Genomic DNA, 3094 nt, shown 5'->3' with positions numbered 1-3094 from the left:
CTACGCCACATTAAACTTATCTTCGGTCTCCGCCTCGACAACCGCTTCAAACAAGTTACAAGTTATGTGCTTAGCCCAACTATCCTGACCCGTGATATCAAGTGCTTTCGTCTCCACGTCAGAATATATATGCGAAAGACATAGCAAGTGAGACGAATCCGGAAAAACAGTGGGAATCGCGTTCAACAAACCTGCCTCACAATCAGTAACAATAGCATTAGGTTGAACGACATCATTGAGAAGGGCCTTCAGTTTCCGTAGGACCCACAGATATCCATCCTCGGACTCATGCGTCACAAGAGCATACGCGATGACAAATCTCTTCCCGACGGGTTTGACTCCAACCATCTCAACAAGTGGAAGATGGTATTCATTTGTCTTGTACGTGGAATCGATCAGTACCACATAATAGTATGATCGAAACATCTTAACGGCTTCTGGATGAGCCATGAACACGTGGGTTAGCTCATCGGTCTCCTGATAAGTGGCCCAATAATGAACGTACTTATGCTGAACCGCAAGTGCTAACATCTGTTGTGCCGGGTTTCTCCCGTCTCTTTCCTCGGCCCTTACTTTCTGAGAACGATTGTAGATTTGTCGCCGATTAGGTCTTGACTTTTCCGGATTCCGCAGATGCAAACCCGCACTAATAATTGTCGGTCTAACATGAGCTCTAACTTGAGCATCGGTATAAGCCAACTCCTCTTCATCAAACTTTGCAAAGTATCTGCCGCCGTCACAATACAACGTTAAAGCATGATTATGAAACCCGGATCTCATCACAAGCTTCCACTTATTCTCTTCTAATTCAATAACTTTCATTGAAAATTTGCATTTGCACCACGCGGTAGCCGTGTTACCCCTCATTAAAGAATCGACATCCTTATTTACGGGACCTCTTCCGCCCATCTGACAAACAAAATAATCTTGTCTCAAATTCGTGTTACGATCAACTCTCTTGTTGCTTGCTCTTTTTATACCAAACCCGAGTCGAAGTCCGATTTCATATGCCCAATTAAACGCTTCCAGACTTGATGCAAAGAACAAGGTAGTAGTAAAATGATCTGAGTAATCAATACCGTCTCCATCGTTATTCACCTGCGCACGCATTTCGATAAATTAGTTAATAATTAATTATTTTCTACGAAACGAGTCGGAAAAAATAAAAAATAAAAAAAATATAATACAAAGACGGTAATTAATTATTTTAATTGTTTTATACAAAACGAGTCGGAAAAAATAAAGAAAAAAATATAATATATAGTAGGTAATTAATTATTTGAATTGTTTTATAGAAAACGAGTCGGAAAAAATAAAAAATAAAAAAAATATAATACAAAGACGGGAATTAATTATTTTAATTGTTTTATACAAAACGAGTCGGAAAAAAAAAAGAAAAAAAAAACGAATTGGGCCTTGGACGAAAGGATTTTTCGTCCAAAACCAGGCCTGGACGAAAAATTCTTTCGTCCAGTATGGGCCTTGGACGAAAGAATTTTTCGTCCAGGCCTGGTGTTGGACGAAAAATTCTTTCGTCCAAGGCCCATACTGGACGAAAGAATTTTTCGTCCAACACCAGGTCTGGACGAAAATTCTCTTCGTCCAGGCCCAATTCGTCCTATTTTTTTTTTTTTTCGATTGCATTTTCAACAAAAATCCGTCACGAATTCTATCATAATTACGTCTACAATCAAGGCATCTATCCTAATTCGGGATTCAATCGATAATAAAACATAAATTTTTAACAAAACTAAATCGTAAACTCACCTCGTTACTAGCTTCATTGTTGGAATCGTTGTTAAAATCGTTCCCGTTCATGTTGTTAATTACAAAACCCGTCTTTTTTTTTGTTTGAAATATTTTAGTGAGACGGTGACTTGTGTTTTAGTGAGACGGAAATTGCATTTGTGTTTTAGTGAGACGGAAATTGCATTTTGGTGAGACGGATATGGAGTTATGTTATGGAGGGCAAACTTGGAAATTTACATTAATTGTCGACGATAATTAGTAAAATGTCGACGACATATAGCAGGACCCTAATTAAACGCCCAATATCATAATGAAAAAGTTCAAATTCACATGAAATAAACCAACTTCATACCTAGGGGTGCTAACGAGCCGAGCCAAGCCCGAGCTTGGCATTGCTCGGCTTGTGCTCAAGAACCAAAACTCGATCTCGAGCCCATCTCGAGCTTACTCGAGCTTGTAAAATATGTGCTCGTTATCAAGTTTGCGAGTTTTAACGCGAGCTCGAGCCAAACTCGAGCTCAAATCGAGCCTATATGTAATGGCTGATTTTTTTGAATTTTTTTTTCTTCCGATATTTTTAATAACAAGGCTGGAAAGTTAAATGTAAAATATTTGGCAAATCGATGAGACATTTGATATATGTGATACAAAATATAATCATGATAAAATATCACAAGTTCGAGCTGCTCACGAGCTTTTCGAGCCGAGCCGGCGTTTGCTCGGCTTGTCTCGTTAAACTCTTGAGCTGAGCCCGAGTTCAAGCCGATCTCACACGAGCCAAGCTTTGACCGAGCCAATCTCGAGTTGCTCGCGAGCTATCTCGTCTCATTAACACCCCTAGTTATGACTACTGTTATGTTAAAGGGTTTTCAATCTTTTTAATTTGGGTTTTATATAAAATCTCTGTTTTAATGGGCTGCATTCTCCTATTGAGCTCATCTTATGCTATATGACGGTCCTAGAGAAGACTTACTGTAAATGTAATTAAATAAGCAAAATATAACACCGAAAAACTTAACCTATAAAATGTCGAGACTTATTACCATCAATACTCATCCAAACAACTTCATTTCTTAATCCAATACAACAAATCATCCAACAAAACAAAAAAGATGGATAGATCTATGATGAAGCTAGTAGGAGTAATTGCCATCATGTTATTTTCTTATGCAATTATCGGGTCGGATGCTAGTAAATCTTTTGAACATCCTAATCCTAAAGACCCATGGTTCAATTTGCCACTACCACCACAACCACGACCTGGGTTTTACAAGTTTTAGGCAATTGCATTGGTAAAACAACATTGATAGGCATTGTTGCGAGAAAATCGTAAAGGCGACATATC

General features: G+C 38.4%; 1 protein-coding gene across 1 annotated transcript; it reads right to left on the bottom strand.

Moving 5' to 3' along the window:
- Positions 1 to 1110, bottom strand: LOC141589646 (protein FAR1-RELATED SEQUENCE 5-like). The gene has a single exon (XM_074410280.1). The coding sequence runs from the start codon at positions 1108 to 1110 to the stop codon at positions 1 to 3; it is 1110 nt and encodes a 369-aa protein (XP_074266381.1).
- Positions 1111 to 3094: the final 1984 nt, after the last annotated feature.

This window comes from Silene latifolia, chromosome 7, assembly GCF_048544455.1.
Source record: "Silene latifolia isolate original U9 population chromosome 7, ASM4854445v1, whole genome shotgun sequence".
NCBI lineage: Eukaryota > Viridiplantae > Streptophyta > Magnoliopsida > Caryophyllales > Caryophyllaceae > Silene > Silene latifolia.
Note: the sequence above shows the minus strand (reverse complement) of the source record. Positions and strands in the feature narration are given on the sequence as shown.